General features: G+C 42.9%; 1 protein-coding gene across 2 annotated transcripts in view; it reads left to right on the forward strand.

Moving 5' to 3' along the window:
• The window catches only part of spata6 (spermatogenesis associated 6), a 35171-nt gene extending 19955 nt beyond the window's left edge, over positions 1–15216 (forward strand). For both annotated transcript variants that reach the window (XM_079679003.1, XM_079679004.1), the window contains 2 exons: positions 6857–6996; positions 13697–15216. In XM_079679003.1, coding sequence (XP_079535129.1) covers positions 6857–6996; positions 13697–13787 — 231 coding nt within the window. In that variant the 3' untranslated portion in view covers positions 13788–15216. The remainder of the gene's footprint in view (positions 1–6856; positions 6997–13696) is intronic.
• Positions 15217–15782: the final 566 nt, after the last annotated feature.

Here is a 15782-nt window from a genome sequence, read left to right on the forward strand (position 1 = left end):
GGAAAATTGCAGTATTTTTCTATTTTAGTATACCTCAACAATGGAATTATGATCAGTGGAAATGGCCATGACACCTCTCCTTTAATCTAAAGAAAATAAACAACAGTAATGAAGAACTATTGGTGACACCGATTGCTCACATCTCTATGAAGCTATTGGTAACACGTATTGCTCACGTCTCTATGAAGCTATTGGTAACTCGTATCGCTCACGTCTCTATGAAGCTATTGGTAACACGTATTGCTCACGTCTCTATGAAGCTATTGGTAACACGTATTCTTCATGTCTCCATTAAGCTATTGGTAATGTGTATTGCTCACGTCTCTATGAAGCTATTGGTAACACGTATTGCTCACGTCTCTATGAAGCTATTGGTAACATGTATTGCTCACGTCTCTATGAAGCTATTGGTAACACGTATTGCTCACGTCTCTATGAAGCTATTGGTAACTCGTATCGCTCACGTCTCTATGAAGCTATTGGTAACACGTATTGCTCACGTCTCTATGAAGCTATTGGTAACACGTATTGCTCACGTCTCTATGAAGCTATTGGTAACTCGTATTGCTCACGTCTCTATGAAGCTATTGGTAACTCGTATCGCTCACGTCTCTATGAAGCTATTGGTAACGTGTATTGCTCACGTCTCTATGAAGCTATTGGTAACGTGTATTGCTCACGTCTCTATGAAGCTATTGGTAACACGTATTGCTCACGTCTCTATGAAGCTATTGGTAACATGTATTGCTCACGTCTCTATGAAGCTATTGGTAACACGTATTGCTCACGTCTCTATGAAGCTATTGGTAACATGTATTGCTCACGTCTCTATGAAGCTATTGGTAACACGTATCGCTCACGTCTCTATGAAGCTATTGGTAACACGTATTGCTCACGTCTCTATGAAGCTATTGGTAACATGTATTGCTCACGTCTCTATGAAGCTATTGGTAACACGTATCGCTCACGTCTCTATGAAGCTATTGGTAAGGTGTATTGCTCACGTCTCTATGAAGCTATTGGTAACACGTATTGCTCACGTCTCTATGAAGCTATTGGTAACACGTATTGCTCACGTCTCTATGAAGCTATTGGTAACTCGTATTGCTCACGTCTCTATGAAGCTATTGGTAACTCGTATCGCTCACGTCTCTATGAAGCTATTGGTAACGTGTATTGCTCACGTCTCTATGAAGCTATTGGTAACGTGTATTGCTCACGTCTCTATGAAGCTATTGGTAACACGTATTGCTCACGTCTCCATGAAGCTATTGGTAACACGTATTGCTCACGTCTCTATGAAGCTATTGGTAACACGTATTGCTCACGTCTCTATGAAGCTATTGGTAACATGTATTGCTCACGTCTCTATGAAGCTATTGGTAACACGTATCGCTCACGTCTCTATGAAGCTATTGGTAACACGTATTGCTCACGTCTCTATGAAGCTATTGGTAACATGTATTGCTCACGTCTCTATGAAGCTATTGGTAACACGTATCGCTCACGTCTCTATGAAGCTATTGGTAACGTGTATTGCTCACGTCTCTATGAAGCTATTGGTAACACGTATTGCTCACGTCTCTATGAAGCTATTGGTAACACGTATTGCTCACGTCTCCATGAAGCTATTGGTAACACGTATCGCTCACGTCTCTATGAAGCTATTGGTAACTCGTATCGCTCACGTCTCTATGAAGCTATTGGTAACATGTATTGCTCACGTCTCTATGAAGCTATTGTTAACTCGTATCGCTCACGTCTCTATGAAGCTATTGGTAACACGTATTGCTCACGTCTCTATGAAGCTATTGGTAACTCGTATCGCTCACGTCTCTATGAAGCTAGTGGTAACACGTATTGCTCACGTCTCTATGAAGCTATTGGTGACACGTATTGCTCACGTCTCTATGAAGCTATTGGTAACACGTATTGCTCACGTCTCCATGAAGCTAGTGGTAACTCGTATTGCTCACGTCTCTATGAAGCTATTGGTAACACGTATTGCTCACGTCTCTATGAAGCTATTGGTGATACGTATTGCTCACGTCTCTATGAAGCTAGTGGTAACACGTATTGCTCACCTCTCTATGAAGCTATAGGTAACTCGTATTGCTCACGTCTCTATGAAGCTATTGGTAACACGTATTGCTCACGTCTCTATGAAGCTATTGGTAACACGTATTGCTCACGTCTCTATGAAGCTATTGGTGACACGTATTGCTCACGTCTCTATGAAGCTATTGGTAACACGTATTGCTCACGTCTCTATGAAGCTATTGGTAACACGTATTGCTCACGTCTCTATGAAGCTATTGGTGACACGTATTGCTCACGTCTCTATGAAGCTATAGGTAACTCGTATTGCTCACGTCTCTATGAAGCTATTGGTAACACGTATTGCTCACGTCTCTATGAAGCTATTGGTAACACGTATTGCTCACGTCTCTATGAAGCTATTGGTGACACGTATTGCTCACGTCTCTATGAAGCTATTGGTAACACGTATTGCTCACGTCTCCGTGAAGCTATTGGTAACACGTATTGCTCACGTCTCTATGAAGCTATTGGTGACACGTATTGCTCACGTCTCTATGAAGCTATTGGTGACACGTATTGCTCACGTCTCTATGAAGCTATTGGTGACACGTATTGCTCACGTCTCTATGAAGCTATTGGTGACACGTATTGCTCACGTCTCTATGAAGCTATTGGTAACACGTATTGCTCACGTCTCCATGAAGCTATTGGTAACACGTATCGCTCACGTCTCTATGAAGCTATTGGTAACACGTATTGCTCACGTCTCCATGAAGCTATTGGTAACACGTATCGCTCACGTCTCTATGAAGCTATTGGTAACACGTATTGCTCACGTCTCCATGAAGCTATTGGTAACACGTATTGCTCACGTCTCTATGAAGCTATTGGTAACACGTATTGCTCACGTCTCTATGAAGCTATTGGTAACACGTATTGCTCACGTCTCTATGAAGCTATTGGTAACATGTATTGCTCACGTCTCTATGAAGCTATTGGTAACACGTATTGCTCACGTCTTTATGAAGCTAGTGGTAACACGTATTGCTCACGTCTTTATGAAGCTAGTGGTAACACGTATTGCTCACGTCTCTATGAAGCTAGTGGTAACATGTATTGCTCACGTCTCTATGAAGCTATTGGTAACACGTATTGCTCACGTCTTTATGAAGCTAGTGGTAACACGTATTGCTCACGTCTTTATGAAGCTAGTGGTAACACGTATTGCTCACGTCTCTATGAAGCTGTTCGGATTAAAGGTTTGCTCCACTCTTTACTCATCATTCAAGTATTTTACCAAATGTTAGGGAATAATTTGCTTAGGTATTCAACCTTCGACCCAGTTCATCACGTTCTCCTCTCACTGTCTCCTTTCCCACGGCACAGGTCTACGGCCTTGGGTATTGCTGCTATCTCTCTTAAGGAGGGGCAGCTTGGGCGCATTGTTGTTGCCAGTCTATGACAGAGCACAAGCCGCCATGAAGTAGTTTACTGTTCAGGGACGAAGGCTCCCTGGCGCACATTCTTTCCTATGGACGACAGCTCTAGTTAGATTCAGGGTCCATATTGCTTTAGTCTCGCTGATGAAGAATATTGATTACTACACTCCGAACTAGTTGAAACCTCGAGCTGCAGAAAGAGTTCTTCAGAACTCGTTTGGCAACCGCTGTGTCACCTCGTGACACACCACCTGTCTTGTCAATTCTCCGGCCAAAGCTCCAAATAAACCGTCGTTGTTTGCCAGCTCTCCTCGTGTCTCTCTGAGTCCTGTTTCCAATTGCTTTAGAAGTTTCCCCCACACCAAACATTTTACAGGAAAAGCTCAGACAAAGCTTACAGTAGAGTGTAGCAAGGAAAAAAAGTGCTAGTATTTGGAGATTTAAAAACTCCCTCCTGTCTGAAAACGAGTTTAAAACGTGTGGCGCAGTGGATTGTGAGTTGGTGTTCGGATCAGGGGGTCACAGGTTCAAACCCCACTGCAGTCAGCATGTCGTTGTGTCCCTGAGACACTTCACCCCACATTGCTCCTGTGGAGATAGTCCACAGTATTGAGTATGTAAGTCGCTTTGGATAAAAGCGTCTAACAAGTGATGTAATGTAAAATACAAAGCTTAAAAGAGGTATGCAAGAATATGTTAAGTATAATGACACAAGAGACATAAATCTTCAGTTTGTATGGGAAGGAGCAACGGTTGTTCTAGTGCAGTGACCACCAACTGGCGGCCCGCGGGCCACATCCGGCCCGCCAGACATTCTCACCCGGCCCGCAAGACGGGGGTGACTGTGGCGTTGGCGGATTGGTTAGTGCGTTCGCCCCCCACCCATTTTTTTTTTTACAACGTCTCGTGAGTAAGGTGCAGTACCGGAGTCCAACAGAGAGGCAGCAGCTGCCGGGCAGCAGCTGCCGGTCAGTAGACTGCGTACTGCGAAACCTTCCATGCCTTGAAGAAGAAGTGATCCTTCGTTGTGAAGAGTCTGGTTAATGCGCTCCGCACCACAGCAGTAGCCCCGCTGCGACAGAGTCCAACAGAGAGGCAGGAGCTGCGGGACAGTAGCCGAGAAGCAGGGCTGGGTTGTAACGGAATATATGTAACTGCATTACGTAATCAGAATACAAAATTGAAGTAGGCTAACTTTATTCAGCTGGCGTTACATTTGAAAAACGAGTAATCTGATTACAGTTACTTTCATAAACCTGAAGTGAATACATTTTTGGAATACTTATTGGAATTATTGATGGAAAAGTTTACTCACAAAATGTAATATTCATTACCGGCAGAACTGTGTGCACACTGCACAGCGCTGCAACATGTCTGTGAGCGAGAGAGAGATGCAGGAGGCTTGTTTGAGACAAGCGAGACCTGCGCAGACCTGCGCAGTTGCGATCAACGTCTTGCTCGTGCGTTGCATGATGGTTAGTCATTTTGTCTGACTTGCTCTGGAGGCTCGCTCACATGAGACGTTGAAACCTCGCGGGACAAAGACGCCCGCAGCCTTGAGAGCGAGGCGAGGCGAGGCGGCGCAGTTCCTCTCCACGCTGGTATCTCCAGCTGAGCGCTCATTGGTGGTTTTTACCCCGTGCTGCTGATGAAACTCTCCAATTGGCTCGGCAAAAGTTGTTGTTGTTTGGTGTCAGTTTTACGTCGCCACTTCCATTCACTTTTTTCATCATTGTTCCACAATGTTTATCATCATGAAATTAATATCCGTATATTTTATACATTACTTGCACTGCTTACCGTTTTCATACTTTATATATCTTAGCATATTCATACACACTGTTCATACTGCTCACAGGCTGCTGTGTATATCTAGTGTATTCATACCCCTCACTGTTTATTCATCATTCAATTCATTCTATCTTTGATCCTGTAGATTGTGTACATTACTTTTCTCTTTACTGCTTGTTGCAATCCTGGTTAGAAGCTAAACTGCATTTCGTTGTCTCAGTACCTGTAATCTGTGCAATAACAATAAAGTTGAATCTAATCTTGAGCAGGAACAAATGTATTTACTTAGTACATATCAGACATTAACGACTAAACACACGTGTGCATTCTTTATAAATGCGAACCGAGTCAAGACGACTCCGGAGGTGTCGGTATGCACCTTAAAGTTGTTTGCAATTCGCCAAAACACCGAGAGAAGAAGAAGAAGGCGAAGAAGAAGAAGCCGACTCCGAGCTGTCCGACTTCAGGCGAGCTTTTTGAGACCTCCCCCGGCTGCGATCGGCTACTCTCGTCTACTTTCGAGGCGAGCCGCAACGCGTCTCAAACAAGCCTAGGGTGTCTGAGGCCCTGCCCCCGCACACAGATGAGAGAGAGATCTCTTTTAAAATATATTGAAAGTTAGAAACGGAGATGGTTAGATAAAATGGGAAAGATAACGTTTATGTAGCATTTCTTTATTGTCGAAACGATGACATTTCATAACGGGATGAAATCAAAGTGAATGGCCTGCTGCTGCTGAATGCATGGGGCAAGTGACTGGAACAAGTTTGAAAAGTTATCACATCGTTTCAGATAATAAATAATAATGATAATTCATTCTATTTAAATGCACCTTTCAAAGCACCCATGGACACCTTCCAATTCATAACATATTTCAAGGAAAGGTTTTAAGACAGTACAAAGAATGCAGCCCGGGTGATGTTTTTTATGTGGGGTGCAGATGAGAGGGAGCTGTCCAGAATGACACCAAGATGTCGTGTTTGAGTTCTTCTTGATAAGCCATTAAAACAGTAAAATAAGTGTCTCCTGTTCACCAAAACAAAAAAGAAATTATTCCAAAAGTATTCTAAAAGTAATCTGAATACGTAACTAACTGTATTCTGATTACTTTCAGAGCATGTATTCAGTATTCAGTAACTGATTACATTTACAAAGTAACCCTCCCAACCCTGCCTAGAAGTGATCCTTCGTTAGCGTGAAGAGTCTGCTAAGCTTTATGCGGTCCGCAGTACCTGAGCGTGCTCCACTATAGCATAGTGGACTATATGAACATCGCTGGCCCGCGATAGTGTCTATTGGATACATTTTGGCCCTTGGACAAATGTAGTTGGTGATCCCTGTTCTAGGGGGTGAAATAATATCCTATGCCTCATTTAGGAAAAAACTAAATAAAAAAGCAAGGAAATCATATTATTTATTTTCGTCCTTGTCCTCTGTTCTGTAATCTATGTACCTAGATGTGTTTATTTCATTATGTATGCTTTGTGAATATTTTCTTAAAATGCAAATAAAAACAAACAATGGAGTGTTTTGATTGGTTAAACCTGTCCCTTCACTTACACCCTGTACCATGTGACTCCTTCCAGGTGACATCTGGTTCTTTGAGGGTCCGGTGGTCTCCAGAGTCCAGACTGGAAACCCAGAACAGAAGTCCAGTGAGAGGGGCTTCCTTCGCTGAGCCAAACTCCAGAAGCCCTCTGACTCTCAGCTCTTCACTCAGAGAGAGGTAAACCCTTCAATGTAACCTCGAACACACTTGAGTTATTGTGGATCTTGTAAATGTAACACAACTTTAACAGGGAAATATACACGATCACCAAAAGGCACTTCAGCCCCTTCATCATCATCATCATCATCAATATAACAGCCGTGAAATAGGATCTGATGTTCTTAATGTTTTATTAGAAAGACCTACTTTGTTTTGACTACACTCTAACACAGGTGAGCAAGAATGTTCTGTCACCAAAACCACGTTCAGCAGGAATCAGCATAATCCTCTCCATGTGCTGTTTGCCCTGAATTTATCCTCCTCCGTCTGTGGAAATCACTTGTTTGCTCAAAAGATCTCAAAAGCAAAAGAGGCAACCTGTACGAGTTTCCAATTACCGTCTACGACAAATATCTGACAATCCCATGAGATGTTAGTCACACACTGCCGCCTGGCGCGTGTGTGTGTGTGTGTGTGTGTGTGTGTGTGTGTGTGTGTGTGTGTGTGTGTGTATATGTCCATCTGTGTGTGTGTGTGTGTGTGTGAGTGTGTGTGTATATATGTCTCTGTCTGTGTGTGTGTGTGTGTGTGTGTGTGTGTGTGTGTGTGTGTGTGTGTGTGTGTGTGTGTGTGTGTGTGTGTGTGTATATGTCCATCTGTGTGTGTGTGTGTGTGTGTGTGTGTGTGTGTGTGTGTGTGTGTGTGTGTATATATGTCTCTGTCTGTGTGTGTGTGTGTGTGTGTGTGTGTGTGTGTGTGTGTGTGTGTGTGTGTGTGTGTGTGTGTGTGTGTGTGTGTGTGTGTGTGTGTGTGTGTGTGTGTGTGTGTGTGTGTGTGTGTGTGTGTGTGTGTGTGTGTGTGTGTGTTGTTTAATTGTCCGTTCAAAAAAACACTGGCCTAGTCGGTTGGGTTGAGCTCCAAACAATTTAATAACAGCAGCAAAACAAAAAAATAGCGAACCAGTACAAGTTAAACAACAAAATCAAAAAAACAAAAACAGACCGTCCATCACTCTTCAGAGTAGACATGCTCTGGGTTGCCTTCTCTGCAACCCACCTCGCAACGTGTCCCAGCTGTTGCCTTATTGCAACATTCGTCCGAATTTCACAGTCCTCCAAAAACCACACAAGGATCTCACAAATACCCAGACTAACATGACACAGGTGAGGGGGGAGCAATTAGACACAGGTGAGGGGGGAGGAGACAAGCAGGGCCCCAGGTGACACCATCGACTCACCACATTTCTACATAAAAAATCCGACTCAAACATAAACAGGTTAACCACCTCATCATCATTTAACAAAATTAACAAACGCACAATAAATAATAAATGTCATGGTTCATAGCAAGAAATGTTTGGTGTGTGTGTGTGTGTGTGTGTGTGTGTGTGTGTGTGTGTGTGTGTGTGTGTGTGTGTGTGTGTGTGTGTGTGTGTGTGTGTATATCTGTCTCTCTCTGTGTGTGTGTGTGTGTGTGTGTGTGTGTGTGTGTGTGTGTGTGTGTGTGTGTGTGTGTGTGTGAGTGTGTGTGTGTGTGTATATATGTCTCTCTGTGTGTGTGTGTGTGTGTGTGTGTGTGTGTGTGTGTGTGTGTGTGTATATATGTCTCTCTCTGTGTGTGTGTGTGTGTGTGTGTGTGTGTGTGTGTGTATATATGTCTCTCTGTGTGTGTGTGTGTGTGTGTGTGTGTGTGTGTGTGTGTGTGTGTGTGTGTGTGTGTGTGTGTGTGTGTGTGTGTGTGTGTGTGTGTGTGTGTGTGTGTCTCTGTGTGTGTCTCTCTGTGTGTGTGTGTGTGTGTGTGTGTGTGTGTGTGTGTGTGTGTATATATGTCTCTCTCTGTGTGTGTGTGTGTGTGTGTGTGTGTGTGTGTGTGTGTGTGTGTGTGTGTGTGTGTATATATGTCTCTCTCTCTCTGTGTGTGTGTGTGTGTGTGTGTGTGTGTGTGTGTGTGTGTGTGTGTGTGTGTGTATATATGTCTCTCTCTGTGTGTGTGTGTGTGTGTGTGTGTGTGTGTGTGTGTGTGTGTGTGTGTATATATGTCTCTCTCTCTGTGTGTGTGTGTGTGTGTGTGTGTGTGTGTATATGTCTCTCTCTCTCTGTGTGTGTGTGTGTGTGTGTGTATATATGTCTCTCTCTCTGTGTGTGTGTGTGTGTGTGTGTGTGTGTGTGTGTGTGTGTGTGTGTGTATATATGTCTCTCTCTGTGTGTGTGTGTGTGTGTGTGTGTGTGTGTGTGTGTGTATATATGTCTCTCTGTGTGTGTGTGTGTGTGTGTGTGTGTGTGTGTGTGTGTGTGTGTGTGTGTGTGTGTGTGTGTGTGTGTGTGTGTGTGTGTGTGTGTGTGTCTCTGTGTGTGTCTCTCTGTGTGTGTGTGTGTGTGTGTGTGTGTGTGTGTGTGTATATATGTCTCTCTCTGTGTGTGTGTGTGTGTGTGTGTGTGTGTGTGTGTGTGTGTGTGTGTGTGTGTATATATGTCTCTCTCTCTCTGTGTGTGTGTGTGTGTGTGTGTGTGTGTGTGTGTGTGTGTGTGTGTGTGTGTATATATGTCTCTCTCTGTGTGTGTGTGTGTGTGTGTGTGTGTGTGTGTGTGTGTGTATATATGTCTCTCTCTCTGTGTGTGTGTGTGTGTGTGTGTGTATATATGTCTCTCTCTCTCTGTGTGTGTGTGTGTGTGTGTGTGTGTGTATATGTCTCTCTCTCTCTGTGTGTGTGTGTGTGTGTGTGTGTATATATGTCTCTCTCTCTGTGTGTGTGTGTGTGTGTGTGTGTGTGTGTGTGTGTGTGTGTGTGTGTGTGTGTATATATGTCTCTCTCTGTGTGTGTGTGTGTGTGTGTGTGTGTGTGTGTGTGTGTGTGTGTGTGTGTGTGTGTGTGTATATATGTCTCTCTCTCTCTCTGTGTGTGTGTGTGTGTGTGTGTGTGTATATGTCTCTCTCTCTGTGTGTGTGTGTGTGTGTGTGTGTGTGTGTGTGTGTGTGTGTGTGTGTGTGTGTGTGTGTGTGTGTGTGTGTGTGTGTGTGTGTGTGTGTGTGTGTGTGTGTGTGTGTGTGTGTGAGCTCAAACATCTCATCTTTCATTTCGATCACACTCGACAGCGGGGATGATTTCCCCTCCACCTCTTAAATGACAGAAGCTGATGTCTTGTCATGTTTGTTCATTACTGAGCGCGGAGGCAGAGGAAAACAAAAGGGGAATATGCTATTGATTTGTGTTTGAGCTCGAGTGCGATGCGTTTGACCCCGTGCACGCTTTAATACATTCACTGAGACCTTGTCATCGATCTCGGCGACGCAGCGAGCGATGTTCTGTTTTCTTGGTTTGTTTGCCTCTGCTCAGTCCATAAGTAAACATTAAAATCAATAGACAATCTTAAACTGCAAAGTCAATTGTAGGAAATGAATGATACTCTTCTCTCAAATGAAAACGCGACAGGAGATGCAGGGTGGGAGATTAGAGCCGGCCTTTGTAGATCCCCTCAGACGGGCAGAGGGGCACGTCTCGCACCAATCTTTGATCTATAGAGAAAATGACAGATGCCAGGGGCAGCGTTTGCTCCCTAAGCCCCGAAGTCGCGCTCCATTCATGTCTCCCATGATTTGTCCTTGATGACTTTTTGAAGCAGGTAGCGAGTTTATCTGATTATAGATGAAAAGAGACGACGTCCAGTCACTCATCTCGCTCCCACTCCCCACAAATAGACGTGGACGAGAGGAGATACTGGAATGTATTACTGTGCACTTCTTCCGTCTGTGTCTCACAACTGCCTGCGGGCAACTTTTTATATTGTGTTGATGAAGCACATTTATGTCTCCCACAGAAATGCATTATTGGTTCTGTCAATTGTGAAATTACTTTTTGTTGTTCTCTGGCACAAAGGGGTTGAATGTAGAAGGAAGAAATACTCAGAGTTAGTTTCTAAAGAATGTTTTGAACACAGTCCATCTGAAGTGTGTGTTGAGTCCTGGTGGTTTTATATCTGGACTCTCAGGTCTTGTGTTGTGTTACAGCGCACACTAGTGGACAACAGCGGTATCTGCTGGGAGCTCTGGGGAAAATACAGGCTTAGTTTAGAAGTTAAATGATATTGATTATCAATTATTTTAAAATGTTTTTACATTCAAAAATTACTTTTGGTTGCAGCTTGTGTGGATGTGCTGTAGTGATGGCGAGATGGAGCCTTATGAAGCTTTGAAGCTTTCCAGCCAATTGGTTCACAAAAGGGTTCATCTCATGAGGCTTCATCATGGGCTTCATCTGAACACAAACCCCCCCCCTGTGGGTCAAAGTGTGTGAAACAGGCAGACTGGACATCTCAACAGTGAGCTCTATCTCATACCGAGTTCCCAATGAGTAAAGCCTTAGAATAAATCCAAACAACGAACATTAAATCATATGTTCATGTTAATAATATTGTTTTAAAGTTGATTGTGATTGGAAAGCCTAAGGAGGCTGCTAAACATTGCAAAGAGGGATTTGTATTCCTTAATAATATTCCTAAACGTAACCATGTTGTAGCCTGAGAAAGGCTAAGCCATATCAAAGAATACATTTATTAAATACATTATCTCATTTAGCTGTAGCTTTTAGAAACAACAAAAAAGACGTATTGACCAGTCGTTGAACCGGGGACCCTGCGGTGTGAGTCAACTGCTTTCCGGCTGAGCCACACCACACACACTGAATCTATTTGAAAACATTGCACACTATGTATTCCTGTATTTATTCATGTATTGATGTTTTTATTCTTACATTTATTTATGTAAAGTTATGACATGTTCTATATAACGACCTCTATATGAGTGAGGGTCTGAGCGCTCTTAATTCCATCGTGTCACCGGGCCCGGGTACAGGAGGGGTAATATGGTTCTTATTATGGATAATATGAGCGTTGTGGTTCAACCGATCTGAAGCACTCTCCGAAGCAGTCACGTGGTATCGAGGGGCAGCGAGGCTTCGTTTGTCATCACTGGCCCAAAACGATACAGGCTTCACAAAAAGCTTCGGGGATTACTCGACGCACGCTCCGAAGCCTCGGCGCAATACGTAACATCACTAATGTGCTGCTTGTCTGTGTTTTTGTCATTGTATCATGAACCATATAACTTTATATTTATCCACATTTTCTGGACTCAAGCTACTTTTTCAGATATTGTCAACATACTATGACGTTTTTTGACACACTGTAGTATTTCTTTTTTTCTTGTATTTTAGATATACTATACTCGTTATTTAACGACAAACTATGATGTTCTTTCTGGATGTTAAATATACTAAACTATGACAATTTGTTCTGATATTTTTGGACATTCTATACTTACAATGATTCTTGAATGTGTCATTTTAGCAGATACTATACTATGAGTTTTTTCTACATATTTGTAAACGTTTCTTTACAATATTGTCTTCATACTATACCATACTTTACGACACACGTGTCAAACTCGAGGCCCGGGGGCCAAATCAGGCCCTTGGTGGATTTAATTTCGGCCCGCAGGATAATTTCTAATTCCTATTAATAATAATAATAATAATAAATGTTATTTGTATTGCACTTTACATTTGAAACAAACCTCAAAGTGCTACAGTACATAATAAAAAAAGATAAAGAAAACCATTTGCAAGAGTCAACAAATGTATAAACAGGTTAAAAAACAAGTTTAAAAACAAGTTTTAAAAAGGAGAGGCAGGGTTATTAAAACCGGCTTAAAAAGCTAACCAAATGCTTTGTTAAAATGGTAGGTTTTTAGTGCTCTCTTAAAAGTGTTCACAGGTTGAGGAGCTCTGAGATGGTCTGGGAGTGAGTTCCACAGCCGGGGGGCAGCTGCACAGAAAGCTCGATCTCCCATAGTGCGGAGGTTGGTGTGCCGTTCCTTCAGCTTGTTGGTATTTCCCGAGCGGAGGCTGCGGGTGGCGGTTTGTGGTTCAAGATTAGATCTGGCCCTCCGGTATATTGCACGCACACCTTCACTCCATCCTGAGGGTCTCCTCAGCTCAGAGCCTGAGCCCAAACATTGATGACCTTGCCCCCAAGATGAGATGCCAAGTATCTGAGCTAGCATCACAGAGCAGCACACTGAGTTTAATGGATGTTTCCTTCTGCACTTTCTCTCTCACGACAACAGGGCATGTTTGGTTTCTCTTTGAGGGAAATAGTTTTGTTGAAGCTGTTGTTGGCCTGTGGGAAAATGTAATCATAAGAAATGACTCTGGAGAAGCTGCAGATAGAGCCATAAGAAATGAATCAACTGATTATTTAATGTTTGATGTTGTTTTTATAGGCAATCATTTAAGCTTTGTTAGTTCCAGGTTTAATATGTGCAATAAGTTCATTTCAATAAGTTCTGCTATAAACATTGAACCAGTCCGGCCCTCCACTAGTACACATTTTTTTATTTTGGCCCACTGTGTATTTGAGTTTGACCCCCCTGATTTACCACATACTTCTGATACTTTCAACATACTACACTTTGACATTTGACTAATATTGTCAACATGCTAAAAACGATTGAGTTTTTTTTTTAGACGTACACTGATATTCTTGACTTACTACACTAAGCCTTTTTTATTTCAGCAATATTTTATGACTTTTTATTGGACATCAACATAATTGTTCCTATCAAAGCAAATCTATGTGTCAGCCTAAACGAAGGCCGGTGAATACGAGTCAAACTCTTTTCATTGGTTTTGATTTGACGTTCCTTTGTGTTCCTTTCCCCTCAGGCTACGGACCAGTCAGATCAGTCCGTCCTACAGCGAGCAGATCCACAGAAGAGTCCGGAGGATTCTGCAGACGCACAAAACCACCAAGTGACCTTTGACCTTTAATTTCCCAATCTGTGCACGAGGGGACCGAACGACAGAGGCTTCGATACAGACGTTTCACCGCTAAACGACTCTAAATCAATACGTCCAACTCAAAGTCTGTAGGAGTAGATACACACAGACACGAACACACCTTTCTAACCTCAGGGTCACACAAAAAAACATCTCACACACATCTTCATTTACAGCCTTTTGATTTTAGTGTCACACCTTTCCAAGCACCTGGATGTGGTTGTTGTTACCCTTTGGAAAGGCGGGACATTTGCAGGGCTTTCGTTCAAAGCAGTGTTTTCCCTCCCACTCATTCGCTGGGCTTTTTCCTTCTGGATGGTGAGGCCAAATGCAGACATCCTCTAATGTCTCTAAAGCTGTGTGTGTGTGTGTGTGTGTGTGTGTGTGTGTAAGCTGTTAAGAGCTCATCTCTCTCAACACAAAGACAGACACGAAGGTAGCCCAGAGCCACGAGAGACTGAGGAGATTTAATCCTGAATCAAAGACATAAATTAAAACGGTCATTCTCATCCGTAGCCTTAAACTGAAATGTGTGCCAGAGCTCTTTAAAATGAACGATGTGTGAAGATTTCATTCAAACATGGAGTGAAGAGTGAGGGGAAACCTTTTCTCATGGTAGTAATCTTTAAGTCCACCACTGGTTCATGACACCTTCACCACTGATACAAGCACTCAATGACATGAATGATCAATAAGGAACAGAGAGGGGATAGTTTGGGGCTTTCTTTGCTAGGATATCATTATTGGTCATTTTATTTCCCTTCCCTATTTATTCCTCTCATTGACTCAAATTAATCACGAGTGCACTACAAAACTGAAATTCTTTTCACAGCAGTTTATACTTTTAATAACCCTCAAGCATTTTTTTAAAACTTTTATTGCTTATGACATGTCTGAAACATGTACATGTAGTATAACATTACAATCATTTATTTTTAATCGAGTTCAAAATGGCTTTTGTTGTTAATATTAGCAGTTATGAAACACTTTGGGTCCTTCTCCGGTCGGTTAAATGGATTCCTTGCGTCCCTCACTTGCGTTGTTTCCCTGTGACTAGTCCCTCCCACCAGGAAGCATGGAGAGACGCAAGGAAACCACGAGAAGCAGGGAAATGAGTTTTCAGAGCAATGGGACGTCGTTTCCTCCGGAGCGTCACGTGAAGCGACGTGATGACGCCACACAGCTGATCGTCTGACAGCAGCTCTGTCCCCGTTGTTTCCACACACCCCCGCCTCTGTTAGTACACATTTACTGACAAACATTTGTATCACCGGTTTTAGACCCAAATACATAAAATAAAATAAGAACTCATTCTCAAAAAAGATAGACGCCATTCTTAAAATGTATAAACGAAAAAAGCGATCATGAAAATGTTTCTAACAAATGAATAAAACATTTTTTGACCACTTTGTTGTTCAGATATATCACATATTTGTAACTAAATGAAACATGAATTTAAACAAAACACGGTATAAACTGAGGAGTGAGTCTCGTGAGGCTCATGTATCTTCTTCACTCTGCTGGGAAACAGCTCTCATGTCAAGAAGCATCAGATCAGTGCATGCGCTGCATCGTCCAATCAGTGAGCGATACACAGTAAGGGGGCGGGGCGAGTGTCTGAGGATTTCACCGGAGGATGGTCTGGTGGTTCCTCCATTATCGCTCCTACGGCAGAAATAAGCGCCATGGGACGCTACTCAAGATGGCGCAGACAAATCAACTTCCGGTGAGACCGAGGAGCGAGGAGCGAGGAGCGAGGAAATGAAATATAATCGACCTGAGACGGACCCTTTAACTCCTGACTGAAGGAGCTGGAGTAGATTTTAAAATGTCCTCCACAGCATATCCTCTCCTTCCTCTTTGTGGGTCATTAGAGACAGCGTGTTATCTAAATTCAGCGTCATCATGTTTCTTACATCTTTAGTTTGTGTTACTCTGCTTCTCTCACGATTACCAAAAGCAGCAGTAACTT

This window comes from Notothenia rossii (genome assembly GCF_949606895.1).
Source record: "Notothenia rossii genome assembly, chromosome: 1".
Taxonomy (NCBI): domain Eukaryota; kingdom Metazoa; phylum Chordata; class Actinopteri; order Perciformes; family Nototheniidae; genus Notothenia; species Notothenia rossii.